Raw genomic sequence first — 24,866 nt, forward strand, 5'->3', positions numbered from 1 at the left:
AGATTGAAAAACTTGGGCATATTTAGCCTGAAGAAAAAAATGGATCTTGAGCATGGTAGCTGTCTTTGTATTTGGAGGACTTTTATCTGGCAAAGAAATGAGACTTTTTCATTTAGGCCTCAGAGATCAGAACCAGGAGTATCGTATATACATTCCAAAAGCATATTTTGGGTTCAATGTCAGGAAAAAACTCCTAACAATTCAAGGTGTCCAAAAAATGGAATAGGTTGCCTCAAGAAGTGGTGGCTCTCCTCAGAAATCTTCCAAGCAGAGACTGAAGAATGTCTTGCTGTATATATTTTAGTAGGGAATTTTTTTTTTTTTTTTTTTTTGCATAGATGGTTGTTAAGTACCACCCAATACAAGTTTGAATGTGCAGCTACAAAAGAACAGAAGAAAAAAAAAATGGAACATGACCTCAGGCCCCTAACTACAGAATGATATAGAAAAGTTATCCTAATATTTACAATTTTTACTTACCTTTTCCTCAAAGACCTTTAAGAAATAAATCTATTGTTTCTGAATGCAAACTGAGGCTATTTCTTTTGAATAGATTTGATGATGAGTCACCAAGTGTAGTATCCTTGGCATAAGCCCCAAATCCACCCTAAAGCTTTAGCACACAACTGTGATAGACCACTGAGCCCATCTCAGTTTCAAAGAATAATTAAGCTCATCTGACCAGTTTAGCAAGTAGGCAAGAGCACAGAAGTGTGAGCAGAAGCCATGACAACAGATGAATCCTCTAAAGGAGAGAGCCTTAGAGGGAAAAAAAAAAAAAAAAAAATCTGAAGTCTAAAAACTAAGCTTCTCTATTTTCCAAATAAAATAGTCCTTATAAAATAGAACTAGGATTTGTTTAAAAAAAAAAAAAAAAAAAAAATTGTGTCCCAATCCCTTTTAGAAGATCCTTTTGGAAAGTGATACCTTCTCAGCATAAAATTTGAAAATACATAAAATACACATTACAAAGGAAACCTATTATACTGAAATACCAATTATATTAAAAAAGTTAAAAATGAAGTTCACAGATCTCAGATCCCTGCTAAACTTTTGCTTCAGACATTTCTTTTGTTTGTTTCCAATTTTTAGTTTTTTAATTATCTTTAAAGTTCTCTCCTAGACCAGTGGTGGAAAACTCAAATAGAAATGTTCCTATTCCGAACATAAAGACTCACTGCAATGTGTTTGGACTTTGGTTTAAAATATAATGTTATCTATGTTTTACTGTATTCTTATTTATTTTGTTAAATATTTCTTAATTACATTTTAATCTGGTTCAGGCTGCACTTAGGAATATTGGGTATAACTGGCAGGCTGCATATCTGATGTCTCTGTTCTAGACAAACTCAAAGTTTTCTCATTCCTAGCAAAGTAGAGGAACTGGAACACCGTGTTCTCAAGAGAAAGTATATAGTTCCAAGACAATGAAAGTCTTTTAGTTCCTACATGACCTATTTAAAAATGATATAAAATAAAATGACTATAGCAATGGAAATGAAAAGACCATTAAAGGGAACCAAGCTCTGAGCAAGTGTAAACCAACAATATTGTAGGAGGGTAGATGAAGAAATATGTCTTCTTCGTCCTGCTGGAAGTGGGAGCCTGTGAAAGCAGAACATTTGATACATTGTTAATTGTAGTCATTGTTTTTACTTACCATGTCTTTGTTAAAATAAAAGCTTCAACTGATCTAGGGAGGAAGGAAGGACACAACACAGAAAAATGACTGCTGTTAAACAAAAGGTATTAACTCTTATTTTTAATTATATGGAAATGTTATGGATGTTATATAAGAAAGCTAGCATGTACTGGGGGGCATAAACTCGAAAAATGCTTGGGCTGAACCAACTACTGAAATAAATAAAAAATGATGTTTTATTACATTTTCCTTGTCAAATACTTAGGGCAAACCCAAAATGTGCTAGTATTTAATTTAGCTGAAAATGTCAAACTTCTAAAAAAGCAAATAAAAAAAAATCTTAAATTATATGAAAACCAAACATTCTTTCCAAGGCACAATACTGGCATTTTCAGATTGACAACAATATGAATGTTTCCTGGAAACAAAATCTTGAGTCCAAAGTCTGCCTTTGAAAAAGTTCCAAGCTTCCTCTCAGAAATTTCCCCAGGCCTAGGGAACTATGCTTGTAGCCTTTCTCAGGGCCAGGTAGCCAGTAACTACATCTGAAGGGAGCATCCGAATGTAAGCAAATTCTTCAATCGTGCTGAATCTTAACTTGCTCTGTGGGTCTGTATAGTTTGCCTGGAAGAGAAACATTAATGATGAATATAAATCAAAGAAATATCTATGCAAAAAAATTTAAAGTGCAAATTATCTTTAAATTATAAATTATTTTGAAAGTTGAATGTATATACATAAATGTTTTATGTTGCCACTGAGAAAGAACTAAATTGTTCACTTAAGTTGAGATTCATTAATCTACCCAAATCTAGTTAATCATTTAGAGCCCTGCAACAGGCTTCCAGCAGTGTTTCTCATTAGCAGAATAGGAAGCCGTTATGACCAACATCTTTATTCCCCATCCATATACATCATGTTCCTCCTCTCTTTCAGCTTTTGCTTCACTATGCAAGACTGAGATAATGCCCACTTCCTATATAGCTCAAAGGAAGTTAGCTGCTCCTAGTGATTTTATGAAAAAGTGTGTCATCCAGAACTCAGTTTAGAAAATTATAAAAAAGTGTTAATATTGTTAACTTCCCATGCATGGAATATTTGCTCCAACACAGATTATCTGTGTGTGAACAAAAGATAAGAATGATTTAGCTGAAAAAGGAATAATTGAGCTGAAACCAATAAAGACTTGTGGTCTTCAATCAATGAAAAGTCTGGTTTTTTCCCCCCTGAGAATTTTTCTCAAAATGCTTAAATTACTTGACTTCTCTGTATCACCATATCTTATCTAGAAAATGTAGTAAAAAAAAAAAAAAGAAAGAAAAAAAACTTTGTATTTTTTTAAACCAAAAATAAATTATTCTATAAATACTTCATATGAAAAAATATGGGGTTAAGATTTTATTGGGTCCAGGTTTCTTCTTTCATCATAATCTAATATCCTTTAATGGAATTTATATTAAGCAGAGCTTAACTAAAGAAATATTAACTAGTAATAAGTTTTACTAGCTTATTAGAATTTATTTTCCCCAAAATGTTAGGATCCAAGATGTGGACATAGACTCTTGTATCTGATAATTATATTTTATATGCATGTATTTCTAACTCTGGATTCCAGACATACTGCCATTTCGCTTGTGATATTGTATCAGTTTGGACAGATATATCATCATGTAATAATTAAGACAAAAACTATTATAAAGAGTTGAATTGGCAACACCCTACACATTGAAATTTTGGACAACTACATCTGGCTCAATTTCTGTCTATGTCAAGGTACAGTTTAACTGTCACTTCTATTATTTTCTAAATCCCTTGACCTTTTTTGAACTAAGCATTTCATCCATTTCATAATGCATTTACACATCATATCTTATATTGTAATGATAAGCATATCTCCCCTATATCTCCCCTACCAAACTACATGCTTTGTGAGGATAGGACTTGTGTCTTTTTCCTTCTAACTCTCAACATGTTTAGTAATATACATTTGTTGAAATCAATATAGATCCTTAGTTTAAATGTTAATAACAAAGATTTCAACTACTGTTTCATTAGGATAACCTAGGAATCATTGAGACTCCCTTTTGAATCTGGTCTACCCAGTATGTAAAACTCTGACAGAAAGACTCAAACTTCGTAACTTGTCACTTTTTAAATACTTAAGACATTTTTGTAAAGCATTCTGCTTTCTGGAGACAACTATAAGAGTAACAGCTATAAAAAGTAATTGGTTCTAAAGTTTTAATAAACATTTTTATGAGCAAAATTAGTGCCACAAATATAGTATCACATATGAAGCTTTTATCTGTATTTTGGTCATTTTCTATGAAAACAGGACTCCTATATTTACATGGGAGACATAAAATTCAGAGCTTATAAGTAATTTTTATCCACAACAAATTGGATGATTTTATTTTCTTTGATAATAGCAAAAGGATGAAAAAGTAAAATTTCAAAAAAATCTTGAAAGGAGCCTTACAAATAGTCTATTCTTTTCCGTTTATAGATGAGGGCATCAAGGACCAGAAAAATTATGGAGCTTGCTTGAGATAACAGAGCTGGTAACAGAGACAGGATTAAAATCTGGGTCTCCTGCCTCCAAGAGGCAATGTTCTTATTACAATATTACATGCTATCTCCATTAAGGAACTTAACTATCTAACCATAAACACTCAAGGATAAGGGCTTTTTAAAAACTTCAACAGTAACCTATATGCGCAAATGGTCCAATTCTCTCCTCTACTTTCATCTTTTGTATAACTGAAATGCTGATTTAATACTCAATACAAACCAGATAATGTACTCAATAAGCAATGCCAATGCAATAATGCACTTGTTTTCCTCATAAGAAAAAAAATTTAAAAGCCACTAAATGTGCAGCAATGACCAAGATAATAGTTTTATAAAAATCAGGTAAAAAACAAGAGGTAACACTATTACTAAATTACTAAAATTAAAGCTTAATTCCTTTTTGTTAACAAACAGTAATCTACCAGAGTAGAAGATGACAGGTACTTCAATAGAGAAGGAAACTGGCTTTTAAGTCCCCCACAACTACAAGTGTCTTTTCCTCTATGTATCTTGTATACATATTTATTTATGTACTTATTCTCTTTTCGATTAAAATGGAAACTCCCTAAGGATATACATTTTTTTTTTGTTTTATTTTTAAATTTTCCTTTGTAATCCTACTACATAGTACTCAGTGCTTGGTGCATAGCAAGTACTTAGTAAATGCTTATTGAAGGGGGAAGGGGAAAAGTTCTAATTAATATTTTCAAACAATTATTTTTAGGTAATACAATTTGTGAGGTATTTTCATATTAGCTGAGATGTTTCTCCTCTGTCAAAATAAAATACATCAATAAATCAAAAGGCAAATTATCTTGAATGTAACACACAGGGAAATTAGAAGATCTTTTGGTTTAGCTGCCCTCTCTACAAATAATCACAAATCTTAAAATTAAAAAGCACCTTAAAAGATAATCTGATTCAAGTCTTTGTTTTATGTAACTAAGGTATTCTTATTCTCATTTTACACAGGTGAAGTAATGGAGACTCAAAAGTGTTCCCAGACTTGTCCACAATCACACAGAAATCACTAAAAGGGCTAGGATTAATCCTCAGGTCTCACAGGAAAACAGATTTAAAGCCAAGTCATTTAGTTAATTCTCCTCATTTTACAGAGGAGGAAACTGAGGCTCGAAAATGTTTGTGTGCTTCGAAGTCCCCAACTACCAAGTATCAGGTGCAGGATCTGAACCTGTGAGCCAGACCCTCTGCCACCCTATCCCAGGTCACTGCACTGACTGGTCCAGGGGTTCACAGTGGGTCAGGAAGTGAAAAGGATACTAGCAACAGGTTTCCTGTCTCTCAGAGCAGTGATCTTTGCATCTGATTGGGCTGCCTTTCCTAGTCAAGACAATCTTATTTTAAAAAAAAAAAAAAAGAAAAGAAAAAGTTTTCAGGTGGAATGGTTCGGTTTCCCATCCATCCAGGATCTGTGATTTCAATTATGTGACTAAACCACATATAGTATGGTCAATACTCCATAGAGGCAAAAAAAAAACAATGCCGCCTGTGCCTGAGTAGGCTGTTTCATGAATTGCTGTGGCTGAAAAAAAAAAAAAATTCATCACCTAGTTAGTGGTCAGTCTTGTTGATGACTGGGCTCTCTAAATTTAGTTTAGCTGGTTCTCCTCACGAAGGCTGGACTCAAAGCCTTTCCAGACTCTGTTTCTAGGGGACAGTCTTCAAAAGCTGACCCTCGCCTCCACTCCCTAGTAAGGCACTAGGAGCAGAACAGAACAGGACCACCAGAAAAACTACTCAAAGGAAATGTCCTTTGGCAAAGTCAACAATATCATTTTCACACATGAAGGATGGATTGTCCAAGCAGATACTTATTAGGGAGTTTGCCAATTTTAGATATAGACAACAAGTAATACTCACAACAAGTCCTGAAATATCAGAATACTTCCTGGCTGGTTTAAAGGAAGGAGGAGCATCTATACTGAAGTCTAAAAGAGGGGGGGAAAAAGACATAAGTGCTTTTCAAAAAATTAACAAGACTCATAAAATTTAGTTCAATTATTACATACTTATAGGATTCTCTAGGGACTAAGAAAAATGTGAAGGAAGCACACCAGCCATGAAATTTTCTCCGCTATTATGCACTGATTCACTGAAAGCCACATTCAAGGCTGGTTTGCTCTTCTACACTGCATTCCTATATTCCTATAAAACTACTATATTCAGAAGATGAGGAAAGATTTGCTACTCTATCTCTTTTCCCATTCTCTTCAGCTAAGCTAGCCCAAAGAAAGATTTTTTTTTTAAATGAAAGATTCTATCCATCTTTAAAATGCTTTTAAAAAATCAGAATGTTCAACAGCACTAGAAATCAACATTCAATGACTGAATGTTTTCATTTTCATTCAGATATCTGGTGTCATAGGATGCTTAAACTTTGCTTTTCATTTTTAAAGATATTTTAAATAGTATTTTATATTCATATAATGATAGTTTTCAACATTCATTTTAGTAATACTTTGTACTTCAAATTTTTTTCTCTCTCCCTTATTTTTCCTCTCCCCAAGTAATTTGATGTGGATTAAATATATGCAATTCTTTTAAATATATTTTCATATTTGTCATGTTATGTAAGAAAAATCAGACCAAAAGGGGAAAATCCACGAGAAAGAAAAATAAACAAAAAGTGAAAATGCTATGCTTTGATCCATATTCAGTCTCCATAGTTCTCTCCCTGATGTGGATGGCATTTTCCATCCCAAATCTATTGGAACTGCCTTGAATCATTGCATATAGTTTGTTGGAAGAAATCCCCTATCAGACAGCCAGAGACAGAGTGAAACATAATATAAGCTTATTGTCTATGCTATATTTCCAAAAGTTATGAAAGAAGTATTATTACTTAGACTTAAACATAATACAGTTTAAGTCATGTCTCTAGGACAAATTCACTAGATACAGCCTCTGTCTGATACAACATGATTTGTTATTCTAAAAAGTGGTCAATCAGTGCTCTAAAATATCCATTAAAGTTGAGTTCCATCCATTTTGGGGCAAAATATATTTTTAAAAATAAGCTCATGTAAAATGGAGCCACATTATGTCAGTACACATTAGTCTAGGATGTAATGAAATATTAAGTCTTACAAAAACAAACCAAAAAAAACCCAACTACTAAGTCAGAAGGAGCTTAGATTTTATCTATCACTCAGAGCATAGAACAAGCTATCTTTCAAATATATAAATATTTCTAGTAAAAAAGAACTTGCGATGATCAATTCTGATGGATGAGGCCATTTTCAACAATGAGATGAACCAAATCAGTTCCAATAGAGCAGTAATGAACTGAACCAGCTACACCCAGAGAAAGAACTCTGTAAGATGAGTATGAACCACTACACAGAATTCCCAATACCCCTATTTTTGTCCGCCTGCATTTTTTATTTCCTTCACAGGCTAATTGTACACTATTTCAAAGTCCGATTTTTTTTGTACAGCAAAACAACTGTTTGGACATGTATACATATATTGTACTTAATTTGTACTCTAACATATGTAACATGTATTGGTCAACCTGCCATCTTGGGGAGAGGGGAAGGAGGGAAAAAATTAGAACAAAAGGTTTGACAATTGTCAATGTTGTAAAATTACCCATGCATATATCTGGTAAATAAAAACTATTAAAAAAAAAAAAAAAAAAAAAAGAACTTGCTAGTCACTATATAAAGGGCAAGTAATGAGTGATCTCTCTGATGAGCTTTTTGAGGACCAAAACTATGTACAAATATAAGTATATGCTTAGGGACACAAATTTAGTACTTTTATGTTTTTTGCCATACACTTTACACAAAGTATAGTTCCATGTGAATATATGCATTCTCTATATAGATTACTACTTTTAATACTAAAGAGATCTATTTTCCAGTTGCACTGTTTTAAAACTGAAATGTGTTTATCAATGATGGTACAGACACACAAAAATAATTTGGTTTTGTTTTAAACAGTTAACTTATGGGTATATCATTTATAAACACATGCAAAGTATCTAAACCACATACAGCTAGGATCGTTGAGTTGCCATGGTAATGCCCTTTCAGAAGCAAGAATCTGTTTTAGGTTCTTCCAGGTCCTGTTCTTCTTGCCTGCTACTGCTCCCCCAATGCCCGAGTGCTGGAATGACAAATGGGTGTTAGAAATGTCACATTCCCAAAGTGCCATCTTATTTGATTTTTCTTCAAACTTCCAAATATTGGAAGACATTTTTTATCCTGCTAAAGAATAGTTGTTACTCAGGTTAATTTAAGAAATAATACATTGTACGCTTTAATTTTGGCTGCAAAAACCACACTGAGGTGATGTCAAATCTAGTTTGCTGGAAATTCTGAGGAAATAAAAGTGCACAAAAAGACAATGCTTAGTCCAATACTGCTAAATTCCACACCACAGGAATTTCCATCACTTTAAAATTATGTACCACAGAGCTAGAACTAAAAGAGCAAGCAAAGTCTTTGGGTGTTAAGTATCTCACTTACATATTATTAGAAATCCTGAAAATATACATGAGCCTACAAAATGTCATTGATGGCACTTTTCTTTTGTGAATTACAATAAAAACGGGAAAAGAGTAATTGGACACAATACTGGCACACAAAAAAAATAAATTGTTTTGCATTTTCAAAGCTATCTAGTGTTGAAAATCTGGTACCAATGATAAAACTAATGTGAATTATCAAACATGATTGTTATGGATTAATTTATTATATCTCTCAAGAATCACAGAAAGAAAAACATTTCTATTTAATGAGCCATACTCTCAATAGCCTGGCAATCCTTATTAGTGGACCTTTAGTCGAATAAATACTAAAAGTAAAAGGAGCCAGGGGTTCCAAGAAACATCATTCATTGTTAGCAATTATCTCATGCCACTTGTCATAACCCATATAAAAATGACACAAGCTGGAACAAAATATGTGCCTAATGATTAGTTAAGGCAATTATTTTACTCTACTCTTAAAAACTGTCTACCCCGATTACCACAACAACTGTTTCTAAACTTCTCTTCTTTCCTTAAGCTTCCCACAGTTCATAACTCAGGCCTTTCAGCTGAGGACCCCATCTCATATATTTTGAAGGAAATGGAGTATTCTCCAAGAGCTACTTCTTCCCTCCCACTCACCGCACTATTCTTTGCTTTCATACTATTTCTTCCTTTATGCCCATCACCAGTCGAAGACATAGTCCTTTCCAGCAAGGCCAATTCCTCTTCATGCAGGATGCATCTCAGCCCTTCCAATCTTCTCCAACAGAGTGCCCCTGCTTTCTTTGTTGCACCACTCCCCTTCCTTATAATCTCCACACTCTTTCTGCAGGATCCTTCTGTTTCCTGCAAACTCTCTAGACTTCAGTTCATCCTACCCACTGCTCCCCAAATGGTTTTCCTCAAGTGAAGACATTTGTGTGTCATTCCCTTACTCAATAAATCTCGATGGCTCCCTCTTACTCTATAATCAAGGTGTAAAACTCCATTTGGTACTTTAAATTCTCCACAGCCTGATCCCTTCTTCCATTTCCAATTCTCTTACACATGGCTGCCTCTACATACTCTACATGCAGCCGTCCTTGCTAGTTTTTACTTGTTTTGCTTTACATATAGTTCCCCATGCACCGATCCATCTGCCCTCTTTGTTGCTGCACTATTTGTCCATATTTGGAATGCTTTCTCTCCTCCCCTTTTCCTCTCAGAATCCCTGGCTTTCTTTATAACTTGGCTCAAGTGCCACCTACTGTGGGAAGCCTTTCCTGGTTCCCCAGCTGCTAGTATCTTCATCTCCTAGTTTGCCTTATATGTGAGTTGTATGTTTCACTTTTGTTGTTGGATTCCTCATGCCCAATATATATATTAAGTACTCAATAAATGCCTCCAATTGTCTGAGAAATGGCTCAACATACTAAAGCACTGTCACCTAATATATAATATTAGTCAGAGGGCCTGGTCTCAGATTCTAACTCTGATGCTTACTCCCTCTGTGACCTTGGGCAAGTGTTATGGGCCAGAATCTGAACTTGAAACAAAGGATTCTTACAAGGTACTAAGACAGTGGAACTGATAGAGACAATAGTTATCTAATTTAGCATGGTTCAGTATGATTGATTTAATCCTACAAGGAGATGTTATGGGCCAGAACTTGAAACAAGGTACTAAGTGGAATTGAGGAGGCAATGGTTAAATCTAGTTTAGCACTGATTTAATCCTACAACAAATAATGGTTTCCTAGTGATGTAATGATTGGTGTATACTTAGGGTAGAGCATGTAAGCTAGAAGCCTCAGCCAGGATTCATTTGGGGAGATTCAGAAGCCAGACAAGGCAGGCAAGAGCTCAAGCTCTGGGAACCAAGAAGAGAGATAGGCCTGCAGAAAAACTAGCCAAGCCCCAAGTGAAGGAGACAAGACTTTGAAGGAGACAATAAAGGATTTGGACTTTAACCCCTGGCTACTCGTGCAGTGATTACTGAACTGAAACGAAGGCTGCTCCAGAGACTCCAAGAAAACTTCAACAGAGAACATTACATTTTAAAGAGAACATTACAGGCAAGACACCTGTTGTTTGGGACCCTAACATTCTCATCTGTAAAATGAGAAAATGATCTCTTAAAACCCATTCCAGCTCCTGAACTCTGATATTATGAGCTCCAAGGGATTGCAGATATGAAAAACTCAAGAGATATATGGGAAGACTTGTATGAACTGATGCAGAAGGAAGAGAGTAGAGGCAAATAAAAAATATATAAAGATTACAACTATATAGGAAATACACATGTAAAAGAATTTAATTTGGATCAAATACAATGGACGATGTTGACACTACAGTAAAATAACTGGCATTTCTATAGGTTTTAAAGTTTATAAAGCAGTCTATGCAGTATCTCATATGATCTTTCAGCAACCCTGTTTAAAACAACAACAATATTGCAAGGCAGTCCAAAAGCCTCCTAGTTTAGGAGTGGGATTGAGAATTTAAGTGATTTTACCATTATCATACATCTAATAAGTGTCACAGGCAGAATCTGAATTCAGGTCTTCCTGACTTCAAGTATATTACTATCTACCACTCCATATTGTCTCAACTATTAATGTTAAAGCATAGATTTTTTTTCTTTTAACAATCCATAAACTGCAAAAGTAAAAAGTGACAAGAACCATCAAACATACACAACAGCACTATTAAGCAGTTTTGCAGAACTGTTTCCAGGGGATTTGTTTTGGTATTCAGTGAAGACATCTGTAGGGTCATAAAAAATATAAGCAATAATTACTTTTTTAAATTTATGCAAAAAATTATCTTGCTAACTTACTCTTTCAAGGAGGGCAAGGTAGTGATAATAAATTAGGATCTCCATACAAAATTCTCCACTAACTTGTTATCCCACATATTGAGGAAACAAATAATGGTCACTTAAAATTCTGATTAACAGAAACTTGTGGTTGATTTGTTCCAGGGGTCATGATTTAATTTGCATTTCATGCAATCCTATATGATGATTTCTATTAGGACAAGGCCCTCTTCTACTTGAAAGGTCAGCACAGAGAAAAGTCTTATGGGTCACAGCATCTCTTGACTTTGTTCTAGTTCACTTGTTCCCTATGCTGCTCTGAAGCTTAGTTATTTTTACTGTTTCTTTTCCTTGGCTGCTCTTCTTCCAAATTTCCTCTTTTGATCCTCTGCTACAGTGATTGGCTTTTCCTGGGCCCCCTGCTGCCCTCCAACTTCAATCTTCTTCTCCCTGTTCTGGAGAGGAGTAACATCTCTTGGTTGCTTGAATGATGATTCCCCCTGGGGAGGATATCCAAGATGCCATTCTCTTCAGTCTTTCTCTTTGTCAGCTGGCCAGATAACAGGACTTTTGCTATACTATTATTGCAGATAAAGATATGCCTAAGCAGTAGAGTTTTTTCTTTTTTTTAACATGGACTGTCTAAACTATGAAATAAATTAAACACCAGCATGGGTAATATTCTTCCTAATTTAGGAATTTAAGAAGAGGCATAACTTTTTGGCACACATTTTTCACTGCACATATTTCCTTTCTTCAACCCCAGCCCTCACAAAGATTTGTAAAAGATCATCCATTTTCTCTATCTGCCCCTATCCTAAATCTTTTACCTTTTTGGGTACAGAAAAGAGAAGCTTCTGTTTGACTTCAAAAAATTTACTAGCTTAGCAAAACCCTTTTCTTAGAAAGGGATAAATAATAAATCTGAAGTGGATATTCTTGAGGCCTATAAGCTAAAATAAGTTATACACTCACAACAAAAAGTCAATGCAAACAACAATCAGCACCTTGTAAGAAAAAAAAGTTTTGAAGACAAAATAAATTCTCTATCATGGTTTCTGTCAGATCTAGAATAAAAGCACCAGAGATAGAGCAAACCAAAGGAGGCCAAAACAAGATAGACGATAGCATGGCAGTGTAGATGGCAAAGCATACAAGTAAGAAGGAGCCAAGTCAAAATAGAAGCTGGTAAAAAAAAGAGGGCACCTAGATACCAAGAATCCTAAAGATCAAGCTGAGGTCAAATAGGCTAGATACACAGCTTAAATAGATAGGTCAGTTAGCATTCAGAACTCCTTACTACACAGTATGGCATAGGAAGAGTAGAATTTGTCTATACAGGCAGGAGTCAGAGTACAGGGTTCAAGGTAGGCATAAAAAATAGATAGAAACCAAATATGTAGGCTGAGAAACTGGGACAGTTAAATAGAGTCCAGTAGAGGTAAGTGAATCACCAATAAGAGCCAGATCAATTTGTAATTAATGACCCTAAAACAGAGGCTGTCTACTCAGTCTTTGACTTCAGAAGTTCTTGTCATTGTAGACACAGGTGCTAACAGGTCTGTGCTGCTGCCAGAACAAAGTGCATGTTGTTGGGAGATAAAGCATTGATAAAAGATTAAGTCATCTGGAGAGTCTTCCTGTGCCTATCATAATGCTTTGCACATAACAGATGCTTAAAGATTTGTTGTTGCTGCTGCTATCTTCCTAGTGTGATTGGTTTTACCAAAATTCTCACTTACTGGTGGGCCTCTGTTCACATACAAGCAAGCATACAGCACCTGACCTAATCAATGCAATGTGTAGATATTTAAAGTTGTTTTTCCACTAGTGGGAATGAATGTATACTGATCCTAATTAACAGTCTTTTGCCTGGTCCCTGTTTTGACCAAAAGCACAGATTCCTGACTGCAGCTGTAGTCTCAAGCAATGGAACAGAGCCAAGCCAACTGCCACATATGGGAAATGAACATCAGTTGTCACCAGCCCCACAATCTAACCAACTGAGCTAATGCAGAACTTCCATCTTCAAGGCTGACAAAGTGATTGCTGTATACATGATTTCCAGCTACAGGCAAAATCCTATTTCAAGGAATATCACTGTAACCTTCAGTGCTATAAAAATGAACCCACTTCCAAGCCCCAGCCCATGCTGCTTTACTGGTGAGGATATATGGAATTCTATTAAATGGAAAACCCTGTATAATACATTCTCAAGTTTCTGTCAATATATTTAACAAAATCATTCTACTTTCCCTCATATTATCCAGTTTATTACATGTGGGTGGACAGATAGTACATTCAGCTAGTCCAACAGTACACATATATCTTGGCCAAACATGTCATATGGACAATAAGCTGAGCCTAGATATGAAAAGAAGAAGATTGAATCTAGGAACCTGCACAACCCTTTCAATGATCCCAAGTGCCTCCCTGCTGCAAAAGCCTTTACTTTTAAATACTGACAATCTCTTCATAATACTATAAGACCACAAAGCATAGAATCAATTTAACAACTACTATTTATTAAGCATCAGTAGGCACTGTGCCTAGCACTAGAGATATAAAAACAAAAATGAAACTGTTTCTACTCACACAGTGCTTATATTCTACTGGGAAATCAAAGTCACAGAAGAACTGAAGTTGTTGGTGACTATTCCAGTTACAGAGGCATAAAAAACAGCTAGGATTCAAACCCTGCTCTCCCGAGTTCGAGTATGCTGCTCTTTCACCCAAATCTTCCTATCTTTTTGATCCCAACAATATTTAGGAAAAGCTGTTTAGAGGGATATAAACATTAAAGTGGTGAGCAATGAACATAGAGGGGTAAGTCAAGGAAAGGTGGTTTGTCATGAAGACCAGCTCCATCAGACAGACTGAGGATGTAAGATGATAGGATATTACTCTGAAGCAGAGGCAAAGACTACAGCAATTGTGAGGAAAAATAATCACAATTATAATGTGAGATTTACATGGAGTACATTCCCTTAATAAAGTATCAGTCTAAAGTGCTCAAAAAAAGCAGGATTTGAAAAATAACATTGTTCCAGGCTAGTTGAGACTCAATAGACACCAAGCACTTCTCTATTTTCAACATCTTTTCTTCAGGATAACTTTCCAAACCTGACACCTCTGTTTTTCCTACACTGAACTATCAAAGATTCCTCCACCTAAGATACCTAAGAGATGTCTTGATTAAAGTCTGTTTCCTGCCTTCACTAGTCACTTCACCATGATGATTGCCTAAGACCCTGCTCAGCTCACTTTATCCTGCTTCATCCAATTCTGGGATCTGGCTCAGAAGATTTTTGATGTCCCCAAACCTTCAAAAGCTCAATATATTTTCCAAAACCTTTCAATTGTTATTAAGCACATATTATATACACAAGGATAGTAAAAAGAGAAGGAACAAATAAATACAAAGCACAGTTGCTCAGGCACTATCAAAAACTCTTGCCCTATCCAATCAAATTACTATTGTTACTGGCAAATTTGTTATATGCTAAATATGTAATGATAAGAGATTTATTATTTGGAACAAGACTTCCTATACAAATTAGCAGAGTCTTTCTTTGTTTCTAAGCTTGAATAAATAGTGCACTAAATCTGAGGCATCATTAAGCTCATTTTACCTGTATTTTAAAGCCTCTTATATAGTTCAAATTTCATAAAATCTGAGATGTATTTTTCCTTTGATATCTGTGGAAAATCCTCTATTTTAACAGAAAAAAGAAAATACTATAAGCAGCTAGTGCCTTCTTCTAAGGCACTAGCCTATATTTTTTAGTATCTATTTATAGGTATACATGATATGTATACCTTAGAATGTAAGCTCCCTAAAGGCAAGGGATGCTTTCTTTTTCTCCTGGCACTAAATGCTGATTGACTATAATCATTTGATACAAAACTGCAAAACTGTGGACACCATTAGAAGTGATACACTTTTCTATCCCATTTCTTTAAAGAGGTACGCAAATGTGCTATACTGCATATATTTTTAGATTTTTTTTCTCCTCCCTTTTTTTTCCCCCACCTTAAAATTTACCAGTGGGGAGCAGAGGTCTACTGGGAGAATTCTGGTGATGTAAAAAACAAAAAAATTTAAAGTGGTTTAACGAACTATGATTTCAGATTCAATCTAATTGGAATCCCATAAAACTATCCTCCAGTGATTATTAATTTTTGGCAAGGGTTTCTATGATAATTTTCCATAAGATATTCACAATCTTCTTGTCAAATTAACATTTATTTTCCAGTGAAGTAACTTTGGATCATGTATAAAATAGAAAATACTTTTTCCTTATCTACAACTAAAATATGCAACCTATGTTTATTATAAAAATCTTTAAGGAAATCACAGTTCTACTTAAACATCCATTTCAATGAATCTCTTAAAAATCAAACAACTAACACTTACCACAAAGTTGGGATCCTTAAATGGTAAAGGCTTGGGAGTGGCTTCCACAGGTCCTGTGCTAAAGTCAGGGGTCACTACCTTATTCTCACTCATAGTCTCCATGCTGACACCCTTGAAACAGAATAATAACAATTACACTTTATAATAAGTGTCTTTTTAGGTGAGGCCCCCAAATTTAACCCACTAAATACAGAAAAGGGAAAGGGAGAAAACCCTGGTGGTATTGGGCAGAAGGAATCACATGTTTGGAGCTAGAAGGGACCTTAAAAACCATCTAGACCAACCCCCTCATTTCATAAGTGAGTAAAAAGAGATTAAATAACTTCCATTGGTAACCAGCAGGAGTGGAAAGACCTGAACCCAGCTCCTTTGATTCCAGAGACAATAACCTTCTGACAGCATCATGCTGCTTCCACAGTGGAAGCTGTCTGCCAGTGAGCACTGTGGAAAAATCAGTGCTTGATGATTCCAAATGCTTACTAAGTTTAAAAAGAAAAAAAGATGAACTTCTCCCAAAGTCGTCAGCATGTGAAGTGGGGCTAGGGTCAGGGAGGTGAAGAGGAGGTTGGGAAATGCAAATGAGACCTTGCAGAGGCAGAAGGGAAAGAGGCAGTTGAGGAAATAGCCTGGAGCAGCAGCTGGTTGCTGTGGCAACTGAGCAATGTCACCGGAGCCTATTAGGAACAGCTAGTAAACAAGCTACCCTGGGTGATCAGGCATCTTTCAGTCTGCACCTGTGCTGAGGATGCAGGCAAAAATACTCCCAGGGTAGCACTCCCAAACTTGGGAGTACTAAAGAAGATGCTATCCTGCTGACATGTTTAGTGGCGAAGGTGAGATGACGTGATTCTACACCTAACTGGAGGCTCTCTGTTCTACGGATGGCCCCCAATGCTTAGACGTTACCAGGTAGTCCACAGATAGCTTTTAACAGTGACATGGAAAATGCATACCAGACATAGATCATCCAAATAGGGATTTAACAAAAATATTTTGTCTTCTCCCTAGGGGGGTGGGATGAGGATGGAGGAACTCATTTCTTGCTCTTCCAAGTGGCCACCAATTCGGGACTAAAGATTCTCCCAAGCCCAACACCCTGGAGTAAATTATACACTCAATCATGAAGGGCAGGGCTAATTAGGCTGGTAATAGAACCCTGAATACCTCAATTATTCCTCACCATTCTATAACTAGTCAGATCCCAGAACTACATTGACCTTTCCCTTCACCGCCAAGCAAGACCAAGAAATAACTACCTGAGCTTAGCACAATGTTTGATATAGTAAGTCTTTTATAAATACTTGCTTATTGAATAATTACATACTCCACTCCCTTCTACTGCTTGCTCAGAGATTAAAAATTAAATCCACATTATAAATGCTGAGGCAGACATGTCCCTTTCTGGATACCACTTCCTCATATCCCTCTCTGGCACAGCTATTCTTTCCATGTTTCTATTACATTTTACTCTCCCCATCATATTCTCTGAAACCTATATTCTTTTTTTTAGCTTTTTATTTTCAAAATATATGCATAGTTTTCAACATTCACCCTTGCAAAACCTTGTGTTCCAAATTTTTTCTTCCTCCCTTCCCTTAGACAAGTAACCCAATATATGTGAAATCTATATTCTTTTAATAAACTGCCTACAATATTAAACATGTGCCTTCTACCCCCTCCTCCACTCCCATCTCCTGAAAATTACTTTGTATCTAAATGGTATTTATTTAATTTTTTACATACATGTTTTATCACCAAATATAAATCCTTCAAAAGCAGGGATTTCATTTTTGTCTTTGTATCTCTAGTACCTAATATTATAATATTTAATAAATGATTGTTGAATGGAAAGTCATATCACCAGAATCTATGCTCAGATTCCTTCTAAGCTGAAAAGGTTTCCAATATAGAACCAGTGATGTACCCTATGATAACATCTGTCTAACAAAGTTCACCATCAGATTGACCTCAGGATAATGACTTTTTTTAATCCACAAAAGTTATATGAGATCTACTAAGTGGTAGAAGAATGGCTATAGATTGAATAACTGGATTAACAGAAAAGCATTTATTAAGTTCTCTGCTAAACTGGAATTATAAATAGAAAAAAAAAAAAAAACACAAAAATTAGACCTTGATCTCAAGGAACTCAAAATTTAATTAGGGTAGATAACACAAATAAAAATATTCATCTGCAAGAGGTTTGGAGAGACTTACGTGAACTGATGCTGAGTGAAATGAGCAGAACCAGGAGATCATTATATATACTTCAACAACAATGTTATATGAGGATGTATTCTGATGGACAGAATCAGCTATACCCAGAGAAGAAACACTGAGAAATGAGTGTAAACTGTTTGCACTTCTGCTTTTCTTCCCAGGTTATTTTTACCTTCTAAATCCAATTCTCCCTGTGCAAAAAGAGAACCGTTAGGTTCTGCACACATATATTATATCCAGAATATACTGTAACATAATTAGCATGTATAAGACTGCTTGCCATCTAGAGGAGGGGATGGAGGGAGAGAAGAGAAAAGTCAGAACATTAATAAGTGCGAGCAATAATGTTGTAAAAAATTACCTAGGCATATGTTCTGGCAATAAAAAGTTTTAATTAAAAAAAATATTAATCTGCAAGATGGATGGAAAGACTCAGAAGTCTTAAGGGTATAGGAACAGGATAAAGGGAAAGGCCTGGGGATACCTAAAACATTCCAGCCAAGTGAGATTAGTGTCAGAAGTCTGGAAGGCACAGCAGCAATACAGATGATAAGACCCAAAGGACTTCAGGATGCTGTAGCAGGAGAAATGATTAAGAATTAGTGGTCCTCTATCTCACCAGAAGGGCTGTAGTTGATGATCACTCCCAGCTTGTCCAACTAATATGAAGTCCCAAAGTCAATGGATGGAGTCTTCAGAAAAGGCAAGAGAGAAGGCTATCTTCCCACTTCATTCCCCTGACAGTAATTCCTACCCAGCTAGCCTGGACAAGGCTCTCTCAGGAGACAGAGTACTCACAGGAGTGGAATCACATTAAAATATACATACTGTCATTTAGATATTTTTTCTCTCAGAATAAAAGATATAATAAAAGATCTAAGAAGCTATGGTATTCTCCTTTTAAAAAAATCTGCTGTTTTAAATGTATTATCTTAATCTGAAGGTGGAATGCTTATTCAAAAGATATTTTTAAAATATCATCAGAAGCCCAAATAACAAAATTGCAGCTATGTACCACTAACACACACCTCAATCCCCAGTACAGATTTATAGAACTTAGTGATAATCAAAATTATAAGTAATCAGGTGTCTAACAGAAATCAAATTCATACCATCTTTAGAGGAATATAATCTTTGTAAGGGCTGAGACTTTTCTATCTGTGGTACTATACTTGATACATAATCGAGATGCTTGGCAAACCTTAAATCACTGTATAAATGCTAGCCTGAAGACTGGCCTATTTCTAGGGTCTAGCTGACAGAAATGACTCCATGTTTGATCCTTCATTGACTTGTCTATGTACCATGAAGTTCCCACACACTCTATAACTGAGGGTTTCCTCAGCTTCATTTAGACAAAGAATTCAATATTTTCCTGATCATAATCGACTTAGCAAACTTTATCTAATCCATGTATTCAATGTTATCAAATTATCCTAATCACAATGTTCTTGTGATTGAAGGAAGGAGTATGAGATTGCAGTTTGGGCTACTTTCTGACTGACTACCCCTAAGGTCTCCCTCCAACTTAATTTTTATGCCCAACCACAACAAGCGGCTATGAGGACAGAAACTCAGTGCTCTGTGCTCTCAGCTGGGATGTACGTCACTATGCCATAGCCACATAACTACTAGTCCTTGTCTATGGAAGGGATGGGGAGCCACACTCTTTCATGCCTGTGTATAATATACTGACTTGTGGTCCTTTGAGTATTTATGTTCCTTCTTAGTACCTCACTCACAAACTCCGCACAGCTGTCCCTGCTGTTGGTATGGTTGTAATAATAGTATTATTATTACTGTAGTTCCTGTTGATTGACTGAATCCATATAAGAACAAGTAGAGAAAGGAGCTGTTAAATATACCAGAATGGAAAGTGAAAACACACCAGCCAAAGGACAAAGAAAGAGAAGCAGCTACAATCATGTAGGTGAGGCTAGGTAATTACTGAAAGAAAATATTACTTTTCTCCATAGCTGGAATAAACAAAGAATAGCATGAACCACAACTCTGGGTCATTATGCTTCATTATCCAGTTGTTCAAATTGGTATATGTCCTCACAATTCACCCATTCAGGTCCTTGTGTTACTAGAATGAAGAAATGGACTCATTGGTCTGTGGGCAGTATATGATGGGCAACCATTGGAGATAGAACTGAATGCCAGACTAGGCCAGACTGATTTCTGACCGAGAAGTACCATGTCTCTATATGTAACAGGCAGCATAGTGAAATTGATGAGGGCTAGGTTTGGAATTAGAAATACTCAAGTTCAAATACCATTTCAGACAAATTTGACTTATATGAACTGGGCAAGTCACTTAAACTCCTCTCAGCCTCAGTTTTATCATCTGCAAAATGGGATTAATAATAGCATCCACCAGGGCTATTGTGAAGATCAAATGAAAAGTGCTTTTTAAACTCAAAGGTACTCGATAAATACGAGATATTATTATGATATACAATATTGTCTTTTCACATGATGCTATCATCACTGGTTCTTTATATCTTCCATGTCCATTATATTTTAACATAAGTTTTATATCACCACCTCCCTTGTTAAATGCAAGGTTTAAGAAGGGCATAAAAACTTCTTTGTTTTTAGAAACTTTCATAAGAACCCGAATTATTTTTGAGGTGCTACCATCTAACAGATTCTTCCAGAAGAGAGGTTAGGCTGTGCATTCTTAGGGTGTCACACCAACAAGTAATAAAGACCTTATGAGAAAGTTTTCCTGATTAAAGGGTAGGTAGAGTTGGGGTCCAGTGCACAAAAAGCATCAAGAAGAAAGGAAAAGAAACACAATAAAATTGCATACACCAGGCACAAATGCTTCTTTGCTTGGCCTGACCTAGTCATTTTTGGCATCATGGGGAACATTGGAAATAACACTAAAGTAGGAAGCATAAGACTACAGTTGTAATGTTCCTTCTGAAACTTACTCTCTGTAATCTCTCAGAAGCCACTTAACTTCTCAAAACTCACTTTCTGCATCAGTGAAGTGAGGATAGTAATTACTTACTTTGGCGTTATTACTTCACAGGGGTGAGGATTAAATGATATATAATGTATATACACTTGGAAACTGTAAAATCAAATTCATATGTAAGGTATTCTGAGTACTTTTATAATTTTAGTGATCATTGCTATTACTAACACAATAATGGGAAGCTCTGGAAATTATGAGAAAAGGAGTCTTCTCCTTGAAGCTCATGAATGCAGCTACTGAGATCGCCATGCAGGCTAACCAGACTTTACTGCTAGGTGGTGGTGGTACCACTCCTGTGCTGCGAGCCAGCTAAGTGACTATGCATTCACTACAAGCCACTCCTCTAGGCAATTATGCCAGAGTGGGGCGGCTGGATGGGCGGTCACTGTCTGGTATCCTGGGAGGAAAATATCTCTGCCTGTGAGTCAGGGGCCTCGCCAATGATTACAGGAAACTTTTGGCAAAATCAGGAGAGTCTGCAGCCCTACTGTCATAGGCAAGGAGGAACTCATTTGGAAACTAGAGAAATTACCAAAGAAAGATAAATATAAACCATTGTTAAAGTTCCCTAATATTAATATTCAATCTATTTTTTTTTGAGCATCTTCCATATACCCAAGATGGTGTTAGACCAGTGGTCCTCAAACTTTTTAAACAGGGGCCAGTTCACTGTTCCTCAGACTGTAGGAGGGCCGGACTATAGTAAAAACAAAAGCTCACACTCTGTCTCCGCCCCTCAGCCCATTTGCCATAAACGTCCTCAGCAGCTGAATCTGGCCAGAGGGCTGTAGTTTGAGAACCCCTGTGTTAGATCCTGCAATGAATTTTGTCTTCCTGAAGTTATAGTCTTGTTAAAGAGATAAGACTAAGACTTATGAAAGAGGTAAATGACAATGAGCCAATAATCATAATTAAATCATAAAATGGGACCGAAAGTATAACAGTTGAAAAGAAGAACTGACCATCTCTCAAACTTAGAATATAAACTACTTTCACTCAATTCATCCAATAAATATTTATTAAGCCTCTACTATGTGGCAGGCAATGTGCTAAATCCTGAGGATACAAAGAAGCAAAAGATAGTCTCTTATCTTCTAGGAGTTTACAATCAATCTAATGTTTGTGAGTAAAGGGGTGATTTTGCTTTTGTCTTTGTAATCTGGGCATCTAACACAGTACCTGGTATACACTAACCTCTTAAATGCTTGTTAGATAAAAATCTTACAGATGAAGAAAAGGAAATGCAGGGAGTTAAATGACTTGCCTAAGATAACCAGAATATTGGATGATAAAGTGGGAATTTGAATTCAGGTCTTCTACCTTCAAATACAAAAGCGGATACCAGCCCCAAAACTCACAGTGAAATAGGTCTGATGAGAAAGCCTAGAAGCAAGCCTCTGAACTGAACTAAACCATTGGACAGTCTGGACGCCCGAGGAGAGAGGTTGTCAGCCACATGAAGGGCTACATGTACTCATGGGACCTAAAGAAGCAGGGCAAGGCCAAACTGGCAGGGCTTCTAGACAAGGAGCAGAAGTCCTCAAGCAAGTGTCAGCGCAATGGCACATCAAGGATGGAACTTTCTTTGATGTTATAAAAAGACTACCAAACCACTGCAAATTTCCCTTCTGCTCCTGACTTTACTCTGGGAATTGCCTTGGATTATTCAAATTACATACCTCTGCCCTTGTCTCACCACTTGGTTTCATCATGAGTGACACAGATTGCCTGACTCTGTGATTGCTTCAGCCCTCAGGACTCAAAACTGCAGAGCTTAAGATTGACTAATATTTCCAGATGATCACTCTAGACAGGAAAAAAAAAAAAAGAAGCTAAGCATTGAGGAAAGGCTGAATGGACAGCATGAGGCTAGACTGTGGAGTCTTGGATGTCAACCCGAGGAATCTGGACTTTATGCTTTTGGCAAAAGGGAACTAGAGATTTCTGAGCAAAGGAACGACATTAGCTGGTTTTCTAAAATTAGTCTGACAATTACATTTGGGCTCTACTGAGGAGAAAGAATAGTGTCAGGGAAATTAGTTAGCAGGCTGTTGCAAAACTCTAGATGTGAAGTAATGAGGGCCTGGATTAGTATGATGGTAGTAGGAATGAAAAAAGGGATAATTATTTAGAAGGAAGAATTGTCAGCACTTATTGGATAAATGGCTCTAAAGCTGGGGTTCTTAAATTGAGGTCCACAGATAGATTTTAGGAGGAATCCATGAAACTGGATAGGAAAAATACATCTTTATTTTCATTAACATCTAACTGAAATTTTGTATCCTTCAATTATTTAAAAATTTTATTAGCCTGCTATTGGGTTCCATGACACACAAAGGAAGGCTAAGATATCCTGACCTAGTGGATTAACAAGAAGAAGAATTAAAGATCATTATGGTTCTGAACCTATTCTCTGTAAGAATGATGCTACACTGCTAGAAACAGCAAATTTGGGAGAAGTCACCTCTGGGAGTAGCCAGAAGCACAAAAATGTGAATTTAAGGTGATGGAAGAGGCAATATAAGCAACTGGAAGATATGATACTGGGACTTTAGTGAAACATCAGTGCTGAAAATATTTTAGCATTGAGATGATAGTTATGTGGTAAAACTGGCTTAGCTCACCATAGAGGAGAGTACTGAGAAAATTACAGGATCCGAAGTTTTAGGAAAACCCACAGCAAGGATACAAAAGGAAAGGAATCGACAAAGATGAGAGAAACAGTAATTTCAGAGGGAAGAAAAGCAAAAAATGTCAGGAAAAAGCAAGGAAGGAGAATTTGAAAAAGGAAAAGGCATCCTACAGAATCCAAAGCGGATTGTAAGTCAAGTAAAAGGAAGTCTTAGAAAAGGCCTTTGCATTTGGCCAAAAGGGCTCCCATCAGTGCAGAGAATCTTAACTTGGGATCTGTGAACTTGTTTTTAAAAATGTTTAAAATTGCAAAAATCTAGAAATTGAGGGGAGAGCCATTAATTAGGGAATGGTTGAAAAAACTCTGGTATATGAAAACAAAAGAATACTATTGTGCAATAAGAAATGAACAGGCAGATTTCAGAAAAACTGGAAAGACATATAACTGATGCAAAGTGAAATGAACAGAATCAGGAAAGCATTATACACAATATCAGCAACATTGATCAACTATGACTGATTCAGCTTTTCTCTGCAACACAATGATCCAACACAAATACTTACTTACTTACTTATTGAGTAAAATGCTACACATAACCAGATAAAGAACTGATGGACTCTGAATGCGATCGAAGCATATTTTTTTCCACTTACTTTATTCTTTCTCATTTTTTTGCTTTTTTTTAAATCTATTTCTTCTTTCACAACTATGGTTAATACTGAAGTGTATGTTACTTACTATCTGATAGCACATGTATAAATTAAATCAAACTGTCCACCATCTTCTGAAGAGGGGAGGGAAAAAATACTATTGTGTTAAAATAAATGAATGCATTTCTTTTTAAAATTAATTTTATAATTATAATTTTTTGATAGTATATATGCATGGGTAATTTTTTTTTTTAACAACATTATCCCTTGTATTCATTTTTCCAAATTTTCCCCTCTCTTCCTCTACTCCCTCCCCTAGATGACAGGCAATCCCATACATATTTAATGTGTTACAGTATAACCTAGATACAATATATGTATGTAAAAACAAATTTTTTGTTGCACGGTAAGAATTGGATTCCGAAGGTATAAGTAACCTGGGTAGATAGAC

General features: G+C 36.0%; 1 protein-coding gene across 4 annotated transcripts in view; it reads right to left on the minus strand.

Annotated features, from left to right (window-relative positions):
* Positions 1–1,742: 1,742 nt before the first annotated feature.
* The window catches only part of INO80C (INO80 complex subunit C), a 55,309-nt gene continuing 32,185 nt past the window's right edge, over positions 1,743–24,866 (minus strand). For 2 of the 4 annotated variants that reach the window (XM_074279215.1, XM_074279216.1), the window contains exons 2-6: positions 22,813–22,939; positions 15,925–16,035; positions 8,233–8,344; positions 6,095–6,162; positions 1,743–2,266 (exon numbers count right to left, since the gene is read on the minus strand). In XM_074279215.1, the coding sequence (XP_074135316.1) occupies positions 2,135–2,266; positions 6,095–6,162; positions 8,233–8,344; positions 15,925–16,035; positions 22,813–22,845 (456 nt within the window). In that variant the 5' untranslated portion in view covers positions 22,846–22,939 and the 3' untranslated portion in view covers positions 1,743–2,134. The remainder of the gene's footprint in view (positions 2,267–6,094; positions 6,163–8,232; positions 8,345–15,924; positions 16,036–22,812; positions 22,940–24,866) is intronic. The other 2 variants (XM_074279213.1, XM_074279214.1) reach the window with 2 other exon arrangements.

This window comes from Sminthopsis crassicaudata, chromosome 1, assembly GCF_048593235.1.
Source record: "Sminthopsis crassicaudata isolate SCR6 chromosome 1, ASM4859323v1, whole genome shotgun sequence".
Classification (NCBI taxonomy): domain Eukaryota; kingdom Metazoa; phylum Chordata; class Mammalia; order Dasyuromorphia; family Dasyuridae; genus Sminthopsis; species Sminthopsis crassicaudata.